A 17,520-nucleotide genomic window follows, 5' to 3' on the forward strand; every position below is an offset into this window, starting at 1 on the left:
TCATTTAGCTCAAAATTACTTATTACTCTAAGTATAATCAGTTCCTTCCCTAGACTTTAGCACACATTCTGGATTTCTTTCATTGCTTGCTCATTATTTTGCAATACACTTCGCAATATTTTCAGATTTATCAGAAAATGTAACTGGAGTTATCGGCTCCATTGCCAAAGAGTGTCAGGTGGGATTTAGCTAACTGACCTGCAGCAACTCATCAAAACCATGGAAGTACTAGATAGGAAAATGGTTTCATTTTTGTAGCTGTTATAATTTTATGGTCTTTTGCTACAAGTTAATCACAGCCAATTGCACAAAACTGCTGATGTTGAGGCATTACATATTAATGGGGTTGCTATTTTAATGTTTCTCTGCAAGGTGCTGTTAAGACTTGGCTGTTGAGGAAGCTAGGGCAGCATGCTATACAAATCCATGCTGACAGTGCACAGTGCACTGTCTTATCAAAATGTTTCATTCAGGCAACCATAGCAGAAGTAAGAAAGAAGCTAATCACTTGCCTTCTGAATTCATGGAGTAGATAGATGTGTATATCAATATAAACTCTATATGTAGGAGGACAACATGTTGCATGGTGAATCTGGTTTCAATAAGGCTGCAGCACATGGACATAAGTAGTCACAAAGATGAAGTCACTAGGTCAGGAGCAAAACAGGACGGAAACAGAGGAGCGAAATTTTCTGTTTTTCTGTATTAAAAATTAAGTGTATTCATCTGAGATAGATAATCTCAAAGTGTGGCCTAAAACCACTCTGAATATGGCCTGCAAAAGAAATTGAGCATGGATAATGACAAAACTGATAATTGAGTTGTATAATTTCAGAAGACCTTTTTGTTGAGCTGAGATTACTTTGACTCCAGAGAGTCAGACCCCAAAGCTGTGTGCCAGTCCCTGCCTGTAACCTCACACTCATTCAGTACTCATAGAGTGTCAGCAAATGAACACAATGTCAGGAGCAACTGTAGTAAAGTATGAAGATCCTGAAGAGCAAAGGAGTCCAGAAAGGCTGGACATTCTTCAAGGAAATCTTAAAGGTGCAGGAGCAGGCTGCTCTGATGTGCTGAAAGGCAAGTCAGCAGAGAAGACTGGCCTGGCTGAACAAAGAGCTTTGGTGGGAACTCAGGAAAAAAAATGTTGATGACCATTGGAAGAAGGGCAGGCAACAGAGGAGAAGTACAAAGATGTTGAGAGGTTATGCAGGGAGAAAATAAGAAAGGCCAAAAACCAACTAGAACTTCATTTGGCTCAGTCATAAAAGACAATAAAAAATGTTTCTATAGATACACTGACAACAAATGGAGGGCTAAGGAGAACTTCCATCCTTTATTGGATGCACGGGGAAACAAAGGATGAGGAAAAGGCCAAGGTCCTCAATGCCTTCTTTGCCTCAGTCTTTAGGAGGAAGACTGTTCTCAGGGTACTCTGCCCCCTGGGCTGGAAGACAGGGACAAGGAACAGAATGAAGCCCACATAAGCCAAGGGGACATGGTTTAGTGGTGGACTTGGCAGTGTTAGGTTTATGGTTAGACTCAGTGATCTTAAAGTTCTCTTCCAATCTAAATAATTATATGATTCTAATATACAGACATACACAACATTTTTTCTCAACCCTTCAGCTTTAAAATCATTCCCCAAACTGCTCAACTTCTACCAAATGAGTCTTCTAAATGAGTCAATGGAGAACATGCCTTGATCTGCCAGGTAAATAGCTTTCCCAAGTACAAATAAACAACAAATTTTAAATATTGCATACACTGTAATCTATATAGCAAGCTCTGAAATAGTTTGACGGTTCTCCAACATCTTTTATTATTATCTAACATAAGGCTTATTCAGCTAAGAAACCGAAGCAAAAGGAATGGGACTGGAATTGCAGCATTACAACCTATTTCAGAGTGCTATATATGCTAAATTCAGCACACATGATAACAATGTTGGAGACAGTATTTTCCCAATGCAGCTTGCCTAAAACATACAGGGAAAAAAGAAGTTTCCTTGTACATTGAGAACATCTATCTAAGTAACAAACAATGGGTTTGTTTGTTTCTATTAAATAGCTTGTCATGGATTATCTTAAAAGAAGACATCCTTACTGCCAAAGAGAACAACTGATTATATCCAGTGGCTCCCAATATTCTCCACTATCTTGAGATATGCTACTCAAAAACACACAAAGTGTGCCAATGGGGTGTTCTGTGCTCTCTTTGCAAGCAGCTGGGCAAGGGCATGCCAATGTATATTTCCAAGTGAAAAAGCAATTTCATACAATAAAGTTCAATCCTATCACTAAATCTAGTCCATTTTTATTAGTAGTTATTTAAATGTATAGGTATATGTAGTGTCAACAAACCATGAAATGAAGAAATTACCCATTTCCAGCATGAATTACTTGATAAAAGGGACTGCATTAAATGTGGAGTTGTTGAGTAAATCAGTAATGCTACAATGGTTAACTAGAAAGTTACTTAAAGGAAGAAAACCTGTAGTATTTTACAGTGTATTAAAATTGCAATTGCTTCCTAAGTGGTTAACAGACAATTTTAGAAAACAATACATTTCATAGTGGACTGCAAGAAATGCTTCCATGTCTTTAAAAGGCATAGATTAAGGCCCATTCCATATTGCTTAGCAATCAGGCTATGAAATACCATTAAGTACAGTTAGCTTTCTCTTAGTACTTTCCATTAGTAGATTGCAAGTGCAGCATAAAAGATGACTCTATAATTATGCTTATTTTACTGATGAGGTTAAAGATGCATGGGGAGAAGTAATGTTGCCAGTGGTATCTGACAGGCTAATTGCAGTCTGAGTGGTCTCACTCTGTCCACCAAGTCTCGTGGCCAGGATCACAGTGATTTTGACATAATTTTCTACATTTCTCATTTTTCAAGTGCAATCTAAAAACACTGTATTGGACGCATTAAGTTTTAACGACAGCCACAGACAGCTGCAATTTCCCTCCATAAAATAAATGATTAATTACTAAAACACAGTATGTGATCTATGTCCAGAGTGACTTATCTCTATTGCTAATCATGGCAATTAGCTTCAATTTCTAAAGTTCCACAGCTTGCATAGTGTTTCACGGAGCTATGAAAAAAGCATGGGCACGCACTGAATAGTTTATATTACAAACTATACAAACATACAGACAACTTATCTTAATTTTCTAGATTAGCAACCAGTAAGGTCACTTCTGATAGTCCCATAAAAATATTTAAAAGTAGAACTATGTAGCTGTTAATCTATACATTTCATAAAGTATACAGGGGAAATGTGACATGTAGAAATAAGCCTAAACGCGGGCAAGATCTTCTTCTTACTGGGACATGCAGTAAAATTAATCAACCATCAATTAATCTAAAGTTTGAAAAACAAAACCCATTACACTGACTAAATAAATTCCTTCCCAAAATAGCTGTATTTTTTCACTATGTTTATTGCAGCATAAAGACCCTTCTTTTGCCAGGCACAAAACTAAAACCACGAGTTTTCCTCATCTCTCTCTGCCTGAACTGTTCTACCAATGATTTCGACAAAGGCAAAGCCCATAAATGTCCTCTCAACTAGCCAGCCTTCAACATTGCCTCAGTTAGCTATAATTCAAACCATAAAAAAGCTAATAGATGGAAATAATTTCAGTCTCATCTGGAAGAGTACAGGAAAGCCCATATATTTTTTGAGAAAGAGGCATTATATATTAATTATTGTTGATAGCAGTAAGTGAGGAACAAGGTACAGTCTAATTTTTACAAGCTCACTGACTATACACAATCAATTAGTGCTCAGAAATGTAATAAAACATGGAAAGTATAGCACTGCATATGGAGGAGAAAAGACGACACAGATTCTGAGTTGAAGACCAGTTCTGAGCAGAAAGGCCAGACAGAAGTCAGAAAGCGAAGAATCTATAGCTACATATTGCATCCATCCAACTCGTTTCCTTCTCATTTTTTGTTTTGTTTTGCTTTGTTTTTTTGAATGAGAAGAGTTATTACTGAGAAAAAGGTTGATATCAAGTAAACTTTGAGGGAAAAAAAACACATTAGTGAGATGCAGAGAAAACTAAGACCAATAACTACTTGTAAATCACAGAAAGGCTACATAGCAGCTTGTATTGTTTTACATGCTCAAGTGGCTTTTATCAAGCTGCCTGTGCTGCTAATCTCTGGTAACGCTTTTTCATTAAACTTTGCAGCCCACAAGGCTTGGTTGCTCCATTTATTGCAGATTTGTCTGTCAGAAATGGAAAATCCACATGAAAAAGCTGCGGAACAGATTCAAACACACTTTCTGGATCACTGAATTTCTCCACGTGCCAGGGTCCTCTGGACTATCTTCAGCTTTATTCAGTGATGCTCTCAAAACACCAGGGGACAATTTGCCTTATGAGACTTGCAAGGCCAAAGCTATAAAGAATTTTAGTAGACATTTTAAAGGCTTTTTCACTGAAAATGAAATGGTAATTATTTCTCTTAATAGAACGATTAGTCATTAGTCTTTTACTAAATGCATTACCTAATAACATTCTCAATCTTGAAAGTTACTGCCATGTGTTCAATTTCCCTTTTCATGGTAAGACTAATAACAAGCTAAACTCACAGATTTATAAGTCTGCAGCACAGTACAGCATATATTGTATGCAGTTTTTCCAAACAGATTTTTCAATTTCAAGGAATTGCAAAAAAACCCTAGCATATTTTACTAGCTAGTAGTACATTTTGGCAGATAATAATTAAATTGTTCTTTAGAATCAGTGCTCAGTGCTTAAGAAGAAGGATTGTATTGAATAACAGGGCTAATATTTTCACTCAATTAACATGTTATTTTTCAATAACGAGGTGTAGACGACTATAATTTCTTCTTCTATGGGTAACATCAGCTATAACACAGAAATATTGCAACTGATTTTCTGATACTTCATGCATAATTTTTCCCATGTAGATTGTATGCTTTGTATATTCCTTAAACTGGATGAGAACATGTGACATATTATTAGTTTTACCAAAAAATATATGTATTCTATACTGTTATGGGCATAAAATATTTCACTTCCCTACTATATAAGCCTGCCAGAGACTATGTTTGAGTACATCTAAAAATACATGAGTATTCAATGGTAAGGAAAAATTTTTTCTTTTATGTCTTCTAATTTTGCACTGTTGGGAGTTTGATTTATAACTCTGGTTGAGGTGGATGTGATTTTTGGATGAAGAAATTACATCTAGTTACAATGAAAGTAGGGTACTTTCTCTATGGAAACTGTGAGCCAAATATGCTCAGATGACTTACTTATCAGATTCTTCAACACAATATTTCAACTCGACGGAATGATATTTTCCTGGAATATTTCACTAATAATTTTAAATTGACATAAAAGAACAAATGCCAGTATTCCTGAAGATAATCACATTGCATCATTCCAACATCAATTTGTTATAATTCAAGGTCATCTATTCTTTGGTTGTTCAAACTAGCTACTCACATTCACTTGAATCACAGTTTGGTTTTGGTTTAATTCCTAGTATTTTAATGCGTTTTAATGTGGTTTAAAGACTTCTGTTGTTACTGCTCTCACACAATTATACCAGGGTGATGCTCACTGTATAGTGGATGTGTTAACTCTTTATGGATATTTGAAAACCATATATTTGAACAATTACCTTAAAGAGTAATTTTTTGCTTCAAGAATTAATACGTGTATTTATACAAGTAAAGCTGTAACATTGCACTACACATCAGTGCTATTTCTCAGATAACTCTACTAAGAAGTGCACTCCCATACCATTTTACAGCACTTGTATCACTGATATTATGCAAAAAAACAAAATACAAATAAGAACTCAAGGTATTAAGTTTTTGATAATCATCAGATTAGCATTTCTTTCTAGCTATATCAAGGTTTTGTTTATCTGTGTAGTACAGCAAGGTGTACAACTACTAGGATATTCCATCTCAAAGGTATTGAAAAACAGGGAAGTAAGTTACAGCACATACATATTACATATGCATCGGATATAATATACAACAGTAGAAATAGAAAAAGGGCATTTTCATTTCATAAGGAAGGCAAGACATAAAGAAAAGGAAAAGACAGAATCACACGGTGATACAGTCAGATGAGAGATGAAAATGGCATTGTACAAAGGAACAACTAAGTAAAAGAATTATTGAGATGAAAAAATAAAATCAGTATGCATTACATAAGGAGGTATTAGTGAATGGACATGAAATTCCAGTGAGTCACATGACACATTGTCTTCCTTTCATGGTGATCACCTGGAGCATGTTATTAAATATGAAGTACTATAAGATATAATATATCTCGACATAGAAAATCACAATAGATTCTTACACAAGTTTAATGGAACTTCATAAGTTAAAAGTAAAATTCTTACGCATGCCATCATGGTAAGAAAGAACTTTTCTGAGCAAAACGGAATTATCCACACTAGAAGCAGCAGAGCATGCTGTCAGTGTCACCAGCTGAATGTTACAACTGCTATGTCACGTAATATTATAATTCTTATTCTCTATTTCCATATATACCACGGTTCTCTGTGGACAATAACTTTTAAATTTACTCTATAGTCTGACATTATATAAGCAGGAACTGATGGAGAACTAATTATTTCAATTCTGGATTCAGCAAAACAGAAACCCATTAAGAAGTCAAATAGCATACATAAAGCTTCCAGTGAACTAAAGGAAACTGGAAGGCATGAGGCTTGCCATCCAGCAAAAACATTCTCTTTGGAAGGACTAATGGGTAATTATCATGACTAAACCTTTTACAAACCTTATCAGACAGGGTAAGAAGTGGTTGAATTCAGACAGAGATGATCAAGAAGTGAGCAGTAAAAAAAAACCAACAAACTTGCTGAAGTCTTATTTTGGTATTTAAACATCTCATTTAAGTGAGTAGCAGATCATCATACAATGATATTGTAACAAGGGAAGTTCTGATTACATCTTAGGTAAAAAAAAAAATTATAATTATTTAGTCAAATATTGGAACAGTTGCCCAGAGATTACGTGGAAACCCCATTAAGGTAGCAAAAACTTAAGTGAGTAAGACCTGAGCAACCTGTTCTAAGTTGGTCTTGCTTTGCATAGAGGGGCTGGACATCCAAAGAGCCCTCTCAACCTAAATTATTCTTTAATTCTATTACCTATATAGATAAAAACCAACCAACAACAACAAAAAATCTTTCTTGTAGATCTGAAAGAATACACACACCGCATTTCACTAACGTGTAGATGAAAGCTTGTAAAAAATTTATCTGAGTCAAATGTCCACAGCTAAAAAGTGTTAAAAAAAACCCCAAAAAACAACCCATTAATCATTTGATTTCTTCTAAAATCCTAAAGCAAGCTTTCAGAGCAATACTAACAGTTCATGCGGAAGTAGGAGAATATAGCAGGACAGGACCAACCAGGACTCTTGAAATTCTTAGAATGACCTAAGAAATCTGATTTCAGCCATCATTTAGAAACCCACACTAGTAACTTTTAATTTTAGTGCTCTTACTTAAGAGAACATTTTCTTCCTTTGCATCTCTTCTCTGAATAAATTCCATGTGACTTCATACTGATTAACAAATGTAGTAAGAAAACTGAAAAGCTCTAAAATACTAGAGGAAAACAATACAATTTATTTCTATCTTAACGCTTTGTCTCCCTTTCCCACTTCTTGGTAAAGGCTCAAGAGAAGCTTTATACTCTGCACCTCATGATGGCAGTATCGGTTAATTCTGCTATAGTATAAACTTTCTGACCTCCATCATGTTGAGACACTCCTATTTACACTTTTGCATCAATTCCATAAATTCAAGGCACATTAAAAGACACCAACTCCATAAACTTTTTTGACCCTTTTCTGCTGGTTAGCTCATTAATGCTGAAAGCTATTAATTTAACAAATGAGTGGATGATTACCTCTTGAAGAACCCTCTTCATTTTCAGAAGCAATGTCTTCACAGCTGTGCAGTCTTGCAGCATCAATCTGAAGGGCAAGGATTCAATGCCTCCTCCTTCTTCCAGACCAGTAAAAGGCCACTCCATGGATGGGCTGCCAGCCAGCTGGCTAACACGAGGATACCTGGCTTCTCCTTGGTCCATCTCCTTTGATAGCTTCAGTGTTAGGTTCCTTAAAACAAAAAGCAGAAAGTTCAACATGGAAATATGAAAAAGTACTAAATATTCTTTGTCTTTAGTTCTTTTGAATTTGAAGACAGATTACACATTAACTTTTTGAGACTGCTAGTATGAATAGTACATAAAGCCACACGGTGTTAGCAATAAAATATGTATTTATAAATGTAGCATTTTCTACAGGAATTGAAACCATGCTCTAACCATAGATACACTGGAAATACAGCAAATCTTAATTTCAACTGAAGAAAAGATCTTCAATTACTTCAGTGCATTTTATTGTATCATCACACTGCCACTCATAGAAAATTAGCATCTTTTCAGATACAGGAACTTTTACCAAAGTATGAAAAACACCACAGTAACATATCACCACTCACAGTCAAAAAAGTTTAAAATTGAACTCAATTGCTACTGGAAAATGGCAACTCAGAGTTTGTATACAGTGAGTATTCAGATAATATAGTACCCTTGAATTATCTGAAAATAATATAACTGAGCTGTGATAGAAAACTCTTCACTGTCTGATACAACTCCTACTCACTGCAGGAGAAAGCTGATTTTAAATTCATTTTAGAGCTGATATTTCACGAAGTTCATTATTAACAATGTCCAGATGGTCTATTACAGTCCTATTATGGTAATCCACTGCAATTCATCTCAAAGCAGCAGTAGAGATTTAGCAAGGAAGAAAAAGTTCTTACTAAAATTAGAAGCTTCCCCTTACTGTAATACACCTCTTTGACTCTGAAGTTAGAGAAGGGGCTGGTTACTCAACTGGTACAGATAGTCAGCCCCCTCCAACTTCCAAAGATTGTAATAAAAACATTTCACAGGCAAATGTTAGCTGTGACAAACTTCTGAAACTGTGACTAAAAAGCCTCAAAAGGTCTATTTTAATGACTAAAGACAACATATTTCATTTAAATTACTGTATTAACTCTATAATATTATCAACATAAAATATTTTGGAAAAGCAATTTGATCACTTTTAAATGTATGGCTCCTGTCTGAGCCCTAAATTTGTCTGAAATACACACACCCTTGGGCTATGTCCTACTTTAATAAAACCACACCTGAAAATGTTCCTGGGCACTGCAAGCCACTCAGTGTAAAAGCACTTTGAAATGGCTTGACTCAGTGCAGCTATCACTCTTTGAAATTATTCCCTGGCATGGTTTGGTTGTCAGTACAGGCAAATTGGCTGGGATCGCTCCTTTCTGGAGGATGTCAGTGGTGCAGATGTGCACTAAAGAATCACCCCATGTAGATTCCACCTCAAATCTCTGAGCATGGCTATGGAGCCATGAAGCTGCCAAGCCTGAGACGTAAAACCCAGCCAGACTCCTTGGCAAGAGAAGAACCAGCCTGTTCCAAAAGGTCTGAGATGAACTGCGGATGGAATAGCAAACCACAGCTGAGAAAAGTGGTAGGAAGCTGCTCTAAATTTTCTCCTAGGTATTACAGATGTCACTTCTCAGATAAGAAGTGGTTCTTTCATTCTATTTGATGAAAATCAGACAAAGTCTGACAGATGGCATATTTATTGCTCTGCCCGGTCCTCTAGATCAATGTCATAGGAAAACAGGGTAATCCAAGTTGCTCAAGAGGTGTCATTCTAAAACCTGTGGAATACTAAACAGCTGCATGTTACATCTAAGGGACCACAATGACAACACAAAGAAAAGCAAGCTTAACGTCAGTAGGATTACTGTAATCATCAGGCCTGAAAATCCACAGAAAATTTGTTACAGATTTGTAGATGTTAAAAAGACTGAAAATCTGTGCAGCTTGATAGTACTTTAGGCCTGCTGGCTTGTTTCTGTTTTATCTGGACATATCCACTGAACACCATGAATTTATTTCCTAATTTCTAATGGATAAAAAATTCAGAAGCTACAATATCCACATTTAGCAAATCGGTAGTGCCATTAAGACCAAGTTCTATTTCAAAAGCAATCTTTATTGAAATAGTGAGATAGCATTACAATAATCAATCAGTGACTTTTAGCATTTGAATAGCCTCCATAAATCCAATGTAACTGCATGTTAACTAAATGAAGGAAGAAACACAATTGTGCAGCTTCTTTCAAAGCTTCTTTCCCTTAAGAAGGTAAAAACAAGACAAACTTCCTTATTCCAAAGCATCTTCAAAGGGCTTTACTGGAAGGAAAATAATAAAAAGAAAAAAGGACCAAAAGACTTGTAACTTGAGCTAGTTTGAGTTATTCTTCTCTTCTTACTAATCCTCATATCAATTATTTGAAGAGCTTATGGTAATTTGAACTTTGCTTACATACCGATCCCCAGATTATGTGGAGTTAAATCTTCTTAGTTTTCACCAGTAGTGTTCAAGTCGTTGCTATAGGAGAATTAGCCTAAACTAATACAATTGGTCCCATAGTGTCTGCACTTCTTGATACCAGCTTAAAAGAAGAGAACCCATGTAACACCGTGGGCATCACTTAGGCTCTGCAATCAGAGTAAAAGATACCAGCCTCAGTGGGAGGAGCTGAACATACCTTATTTCTTCCCTGAGGTGATATTCTCCTAAAGTAGGGACTTAGAAAAAGACACAACTTATTTTCAGTGTTTGAGAGTTATAAAATTCTTACAGTTGTATATACATGTATATAAATTCATTCTTTAGAAGTATGTCAGCCACAAATATCTCTTATTTGTACATAAGTTGGCCCACCAAGAAACATACATCTTTTTACACTAGAAAAATATTAGCTCCATACAGAGGTTAAATCAGAAACAATCCTGAAATCCTCTTTCATACAAACTGGGATAGTCTTCAATCCAGATTTTTTTTCTCCCATCCAGAACTGTCTTTTTTCTCACCAACAGCAAATAGCTGAAATGATCTTTTTTATGAAAAATCATCTATTACTATTTTGAGAAAGGCCTCTTGGATATGGGACCATATAAGACGTAACAGAGCAATTATTTCTGATTTTTAGAGAAACATCTGTCTACATCTTCTTCAAGAAAGAAGTTTTAAAGGCACAGGAGCAGGCTGTCCCCATGTGCCGAAAAAACAGTAAGCAGGGTAGGAGACCAGCCTGGCTAAATAGGGACTTCGGCTGGACCTTAGGAACAAAAACAGAGTCTATGACCTTTGAAAGAGGGTACAGGTCACTCATGAAGTCTATAAAGATGAAGTGAACTTATGCAGGGTGAAAATTAGGAGAGTCAAAGCACAGCTAGAGCTCAAACTAGCTACAGCTGTTAGGGATAATAAAAAAATGTTACTATAAGTTCATTAACAGCAAAAGGAGGATTAGGGAAAATCTCCATCCTTTTTTGGATGCAGAGGGAATTTTAGTAACAAAGGATGAGGAAAAGGCTGAGGTGCTCAACACCTACTTTGCCTCAGTCTTTAGCAGTGGAACTAGCTGCCCCACAGATACACAGCCACGTGAGCTAGGAGACAGGGAGGAGATACAGAACGAGCTCATCACAATTAAAGAGGAAGTGGTCAGGCATCTACTACACCACTTAGATGCACACAAGTCTATGGGACCGGATGGGTTACATCCAAGGGTGCTGAAAGAGCTGGCAGACATGAACACCAGGCCACTTTCCATTATTTACCTGAAGTCCTGGCTAACTGGGGAGGTCCCAATGGACTGGAGGGTAGCAAATGTAACACCTATCTATAAGAAAGGCAGAAAGGAGGATCTGGGAAACTATAGACCTGTCAGTATGACCTCAGTACCAGGGAAGGTCATGGAGCAGATCATCTTGAGCGTTATTACAAGACATATAGAGGATAACCAGGGGATCAGGGTCAGTCACCATGAGTTTATGAAAGGCAGGTCCTGCCTGACGAACCTGGTCTCCTTTTATAACCTGATGACCCAACTGTTGGATGAGGGAAAGGCTGTGGATATTGTCTATCTGAACCTCCAAAAAGCATTTGACACAGTTCACCATAGAACTCTCATAAAAAAAACCACCTGGCTGCTCATGGCCTGGATGAGCATACAATCTGTTGGATCAAGCACTGGCTGGACAGTCGGGCCCAAAGAGTGGTGGTCAATGGAGTCAAATACAGCTGGCAGCCAGTCACAAGTGGTGTTCCTCAGAGCTCAGCATTGGGACCATTTCTGTTTAACATCTTTATGTTCCTATCAAGATCATCAATAAAGTGTATTATCAGTAAGTTTGCAGATGACACCAAGCTAGGCGGGAGTGTTGATCTGCGTGATAATAGGGAGGCTCTACAGAGAGACTTGGGTAGATTAGATGTTAATTGCATGGGCTTCAACAAGGCCAAGTGCCAGGTCCTGCACTTGGGCCACAACAACCTGATGCAATGCTACAGGCTTGGGGAAGCGTGGCTGGAAAGCTGCCTGGCAGAAAAGGACCTGGGGGTTCTAATTGACAAGCAGCTGAATATGAGTCAGCAGTGTGCCCAGGTGGCCAAGAAAGCCAGTGGCATCCTGGCTTGTATTAGAAATAGTGTGACCAGCAGAAGTAGAGAGGTGATTGTCCCCCTGTACTCAGCACTGGTGATGCCACACCTGGAGTATTGTGTCCAGTTTTGGGCACCTCAGTTCAAGAGAGATATTGAGGTGCTGGAGCGAGTACAGAGGAGGGCAACAAAGCTGGTAAAGGGCCTAGAGAATAAATCTTTTGAAGAACAGTTGAAGGAGCCGGGAATGTTTAGTTTGAGGAAGCGGAGGCTGAGGGGAGACCTCATCAGTCTCTACAATTACCTGAAAGGTCATTGTAGAGAGGTTGGTGCTGGTCTCTTTTCACAGGTAATTGGTGACAGAACAAGAGGGAATGGCTTCAAGCTGCCACAGGGTAGGTTTAGACTGGACATTAGGAAAAAATGTTTTCACAGAAAGAGTGGTTAGACACTGGAATAGGCTGCCCAGGGAGGTGGTTGAATCACCATCCCTGGATGTGTTTAAGTATTGTTTGGTTGTGGTGTTGGTGGATATGGTTTAGGGGAGAACTTTGTAGAGTAGGGATGATGGTGGGACTCGGTGATCCCAACGGTCTTTTCCAACCTGAATAGTTCTATGATCTACACCAAACACTTACAAAATTAAGTTCAAAGCATTCTGTGGCTCTCTTACAGTGATGAATGCTACAGTTAAGTCACACAGTCATCCCAGACTGCATCTTAATCTGGAAGTAACTTTTTACTGGTTTAATTTAGTAAGAGACATGTTCTATCCCAAACAATTTACAATATTTTTACTGAAATGTTTGGACATATTTTGAATAAAAAGAAAGGCCTTTCTGCCTATTTAGCAGAAGTGAGGCAATGACTCCTAAAAGCACGTTCTTATATATTCCAATGGGTATATTAAATAATTTACTGCTGGGTGTCTCAATTTTCTCAGGCTCTGGTTAAGGAGGATAAAAACCACCAAACTACTCAGTTCCGAAAACGCAGCCCTTGCAATACTGTGAAGATATAAATGTAACCAGAATACAAACATTTGGCTAATTACTCATATTAGCATTCTTTGGCATCAAAATTATACCTCACACAATTTCTTAATGTTCCTTCTGCTCTAACACAGAATGCTTCAGAAGTTATGGAGGTCACATCTCAGAATATTAAACCACACCATGTCATTACAAACTGTGTTCACGTTTTGGGCCTCTCATTACCAGAAAGAGACGTAGGTGCTGGAGCGTGTCCAAAGAAGAACAAGTAAGCTGGTGAAGGGTCTAGAGCAGAACTATAATGAGCAGTCGAAGCAACATGGGTTATTTAGTCTGGCGAAAAGGAGGCTCAGGAGAGACCTTGTCACTTTCTAGAACTACCTCAAAGTTGTAGCCAGATGGGGTGGGTTTTGCTCTCTTCTCCCAAGTAAAAAGTGATAGAATAGGAGGAAGTGACCTCAAGTTGTGCCAGGGGAGGTTTAGATTGGATATTAGGAAAAATTTCTTTACTGAAAGGGTTGTCGGGCACTGGGACAGGCTGGCCAGGGAAGTGTTTGAGTCACCATCGCTGGAGGTATTTCAAAGATGTGTAGATGTGGAGCTTATGGACATGGTTTAGTGGTGGACTTGGCAGTACTGAGTTAACCATTGGACTTGATGATCTTAAAGGTCTTTTCGAACCAAAGTTATTCTATTATTCTGTAAGATACATACTGTTTGACATATTACAGCTTTTAGAACTATGTATCATTTCTTGGCACTCTGATGCTATGATTTTTCAAGGTCAGCCTTTTAGAAAAATGATGTGCATTATTTCTCACTATTAAACTATGTATCCCCCCCACAAATATGCACACAGATTCTAATCGTCATTGTTGCTATAACTTAGGAGTCTGTCAGCCTTTTCCATTATAACTCCTTTTCTTTTAAAGGCTGCCTGTGGGCTAGAACCTGGTGACCATGAAATATGGAATTAAATTTATAAAAAATAAAAGAATAAAAGTCCATATTTTTTTGCTGCTGGTAAAGTACAGTTGATAAGGGCATATCGAGCATTTCTTTCTTTTCTCTAAGTTCTAGAGGAGTCAAGAGCTCTGTTTATATCCCCTGATCTAGCACACAAAACCACAACATTTGAGATTTCAATCCTTTTCCTCCTCCTGTAATCTATTAGGAAAATTTAGATGTGATACAAATAAGATAATGTAACACCATGCAGTAATCAGATAATATCAAAAAAAATAGCTACTGGGAAAACACTGGTGGGACTTATTCCATTTCTACTGGCAACAGTACAGCAGTAAATAAAGTACTACAAACCAGGAAAAGTAAATGAGGCTGTCTGGGCATTGAGAGGCTGCTAGAGTTTGAGTCTTTTTAATTTTTACGTTTTCAAAAATTCAACTAGGGATCATTCTTGCAACTATTTTACAACTGCTACACAAATTATGCACAAAGGCAAAAAGCAACTCACATTTCATCTCTGATCTGGATATAAACAACAGAAGGTTTATCTTTTATTTGGACAAACAATAAATCCAACCATCTAAGTCATTGCAGCCTTTGTAAACACCACATACTTTTCTGTCTGTATTCTGCCTCAGAACAGCTAAAATCTAAAGGCAGGTACGTGTCTCCAGATCTCACTCCAAAGAGCTGACCAACTTTGCTGACCAAGGACTACAATGACAACATTTTGATCTGATCTTTGAAAGAAGAAAAGCATTCAACCATGTCCAGAAAATTTTATAGTGTTGAGGGGAAAGGAGAAAAATAAATCTGTTTGCCACTGTCACCTTCTAGACCAAAAAACCACTTCTCCTCACCCTTGCTCTCTGCTCTAAATGCCTGAATCTTGCTTTTAGAAATTATGCAAACAGAACACAAAACTTTCAAGTTCTTATGAAGATTTAAAATGTTAAAAAATGCTGGAAAATCAAAATGGATACTAGATATGATGATTGCCTCTCAAGAAGCAAATTGCTTTATTCGGTTAGAAACTAGCTTCCCTTATCTAAAAACAAATTGCTGAATACTTCTAGCTACAGATCAGAATTTTTTGTTACCAAGTGTTTTCAAAATTATGCTCAATATTACGTATTTTTTAAAAGGAAAAAAAAAATACAACCACAAAAAAAAAAAAAAACACAAAAAAAAAGGGGGGGGGAAAGAACAAATACTTAAAAGTATTTTCTGTGCTCAGTCAGTAAGAAGCTACAGAACTGTCAGCATAGGCTTCAGCAGGAAGATAAAAATGTTAACAAGTAAGGTTCAATCCACTAAAAGAAAAAAGTACAGCAGGGCTTGCAACAAATATTTGTTTAGTGCCTGACAGGATTCACAGTATAAGCGAGACAGGTGAGATGGACTTCTGACGAGACCAGAAAATTAAGTGAAAATTCATACACTTTATAAAGGAGACCTGCCACTCACTTCAAGTCCTGTTTGACTTGGCCTTTAAGTATTTGGGGAGCACCTAACCACATCGTTAATGCATAAACCAAGATACTATCATTTGATGAAGCTATGAACCATTAAGAACGCTTCTCTGTTGAAAGCAGAGCAAATTCATTATACCTTGTGTCGGCTGAGAGGTTCAGCTGAGATGTGCAAGTCAGTTTTAAGGGTCTAATTAATATTTATTAAAAAATCCAAAGTACAATACCTTAGCATTCTGCTTGTTTTTCTTAGCATCCCAACCCCTACCTGCCTTCATCCTGGCAGGTGATTGAGGGAACTCTTCCTGGATTGGGTCCAATTACAGAAATGTCTTGCTTCAGAACAAGGGCTTGGGAATGGATGCAGAGATCTAAATAATCATCCTATAGGCTACCATGCTATAGTCACACACACAAAATCATAGAATCATAGAATGACAGAATGGCAAGGGTTGGAAGGGACCTTATAGATCATCTCGTTCAAACCCCCCTTCATGGGCAGGGACACCTTCCACTAGCCAGGTTGCTCAAAATCCCGTCCATCCTGGCCTTGAAATTCCTCCACTATCAAAAATGTGCATGCCTAGGCACAGGATGGTAGCTGAATGCCAGGGACTAGAAGGAAGATTAAAAAAAGGTCAGGGGAACAGGGAAGTAAGACTTAAGTGATGCTCTGTGTGACAACTACGTAGTTAAAATTATGTGAGGGTTCCCAAAATTTCAATTAGTAGCCCTGAAATTTATCAGTAGTTCTGTACAGTTTCACATAGTGTCCAAAAAAATAAGTAATTGCAAACACAACTTTCTGAATGAAGACAACATTCAGTACTCTTTAATGAAATACACAGAATGGACCTTCCTTTTGCTGAAAGTACGTGATTAAACAAGTGTATCCCTTCTCATTGCCCTCTAGCAGTTTAAGAATAATGAGTAAAAAAGACCTGTATTCATATTCAGAGGATACCTTCCACCTACTTTATATAAGTAATGTAATTAATATTTTAGGAAGAAACTGCAACTTTAAAACCCATCCTATCTAATTTTCACATAAAATAGTTGGAACCTAATGTTATTGTTAAAAGATCTTTTATGTTAAATCCTCCTTTAAAAAATCTTTTATATTAAATCCTCTTTTATGACCAAGAAATGAAAGTATATAATGGGCTTAGGGACCTAATTTATGAAGAAATCCAGAACACGCAAGTTACTAGGTATCCATTCTTAGAAAACAGCAATCTAATAGAGGTTTTTTAATGCTTAAATTGGATTATTCTATAAGGTTTTTAGGAAACATTATGGAATTAATCTTTTACAAAGTTTGCAATTACACTGGCAAACATATGAGCAGTGACTTCAAAAGCCTGACTTAAATAAAAGTAACAAAACAACATGATAAATCCATCACCAACACTAAAGACACCAGTTATTTAGTGAAGTTTGCTGTTAAAAAAACTTCATGCAGTTTCTGGCCCAGGAGCTGCAAATACTGTATTTTCTTGC

General features: G+C 37.2%; 1 protein-coding gene across 7 annotated transcripts in view; it reads right to left on the minus strand.

The window, feature by feature from the left end:
* Positions 1 to 17,520, minus strand: part of CCSER1 (coiled-coil serine rich protein 1) — a 655,276-nt gene that overhangs the window by 390,074 nt on the left and 247,682 nt on the right. For all 7 annotated transcript variants that reach the window (XM_051619517.1, XM_051619519.1, XM_051619515.1 and 4 more), the window contains exon 6: positions 7,952 to 8,162. In XM_051619517.1, the coding sequence (XP_051475477.1) occupies positions 7,952 to 8,162 (211 nt within the window). The remainder of the gene's footprint in view (positions 1 to 7,951; positions 8,163 to 17,520) is intronic.

Source organism: Apus apus, chromosome 4, assembly GCF_020740795.1.
Source record: "Apus apus isolate bApuApu2 chromosome 4, bApuApu2.pri.cur, whole genome shotgun sequence".
NCBI classification, from domain to species: Eukaryota; Metazoa; Chordata; class Aves; order Apodiformes; family Apodidae; genus Apus; species Apus apus.